Source organism: Otolemur garnettii, unplaced genomic scaffold (genome assembly GCF_000181295.1).
Source record: "Otolemur garnettii isolate 467f Iridium unplaced genomic scaffold, OtoGar3 scaffold00116, whole genome shotgun sequence".
In the NCBI taxonomy this organism is placed as follows: domain Eukaryota; kingdom Metazoa; phylum Chordata; class Mammalia; order Primates; family Galagidae; genus Otolemur; species Otolemur garnettii.
Window position 1 is genome coordinate 4,600,060 of NW_003852511.1, and position 813 is coordinate 4,600,872.

The 813-nt window shown below is 39.0% G+C and overlaps 1 protein-coding gene across 8 annotated transcripts in view; it reads right to left on the minus strand.

Moving 5' to 3' along the window:
• Positions 1-813, minus strand: part of LYST (lysosomal trafficking regulator) — a 196,209-nt gene that overhangs the window by 63,699 nt on the left and 131,697 nt on the right. For all 8 annotated transcript variants that reach the window (XM_003797445.3, XM_023517645.1, XM_023517644.1 and 5 more), the window contains one exon: positions 638-790. In XM_003797445.3, the coding sequence (XP_003797493.1) occupies positions 638-790 (153 nt within the window). The remainder of the gene's footprint in view (positions 1-637; positions 791-813) is intronic.

Here is an 813-nt window from a genome sequence, read left to right on the forward strand (position 1 = left end):
ACAGCCTCAGATGCAGCAAGAGACTTTCCATAAAGAAAGCAAAGAAATGGTAACTGAAGAGACTGGTGGTCAAAACAGGGTTTGTCAAAAATGGACTCTACTCCAGCACTGAGTGAGCTGAAACTCAGTGAAGAAGGTTTTCCTTAAGGAGGAAAGAATATTCAGCTTTGTCAAATGCTGCTGCTGGGTCCAGGAAGACAAGGACTAAGAAATATGGCCTTGAAGGATTTAGCAACAGGGAGCTCACCAATGAACCTGACCAGAGTGGTAAGAAAAAAGTCTGGCTAGAGCATTTGAGAACTGGAGGCAGCAAGTGGACATAACTTCCCCAGAGTTTTCTATGAAGGAGAGCAGAGAAAGGATAGCTGAAGAGAGTTGGTTTCAAAATAGGGTTTGGACTCTACTTCAACACTGAGCAAGTTTTAACTACCCTTTTCAGTCATTTTGAGGAATCAGAATTTAACACAGTTTTGGAGGGTAAAAATAATCCTGATATAACCAAGCCTTCAGTTTAACAAGGACTAAGAAATAAGGCAATTTTTATCTGATTTCAGAAACCTTTATAATCAGTATGAATATAGTTTCATTGGCCCACGATCACTAAAACATACACATCTACTAATAAAGCTGAATTTACCTTGGTGTTATCAAATGCTAAGAGGAGAGTTCTGCCATTTGTTAAAAAGATTTCTACGGCATTATCTCTCAATTGCCACCAACGCTTATGAACTTCTTTAATTTCTTCATACGTCCAGGAAAATGATGCGGGTTCTAACTCTCCCTGAAGGCTCTAAGACAAAGAAATAGATTAAA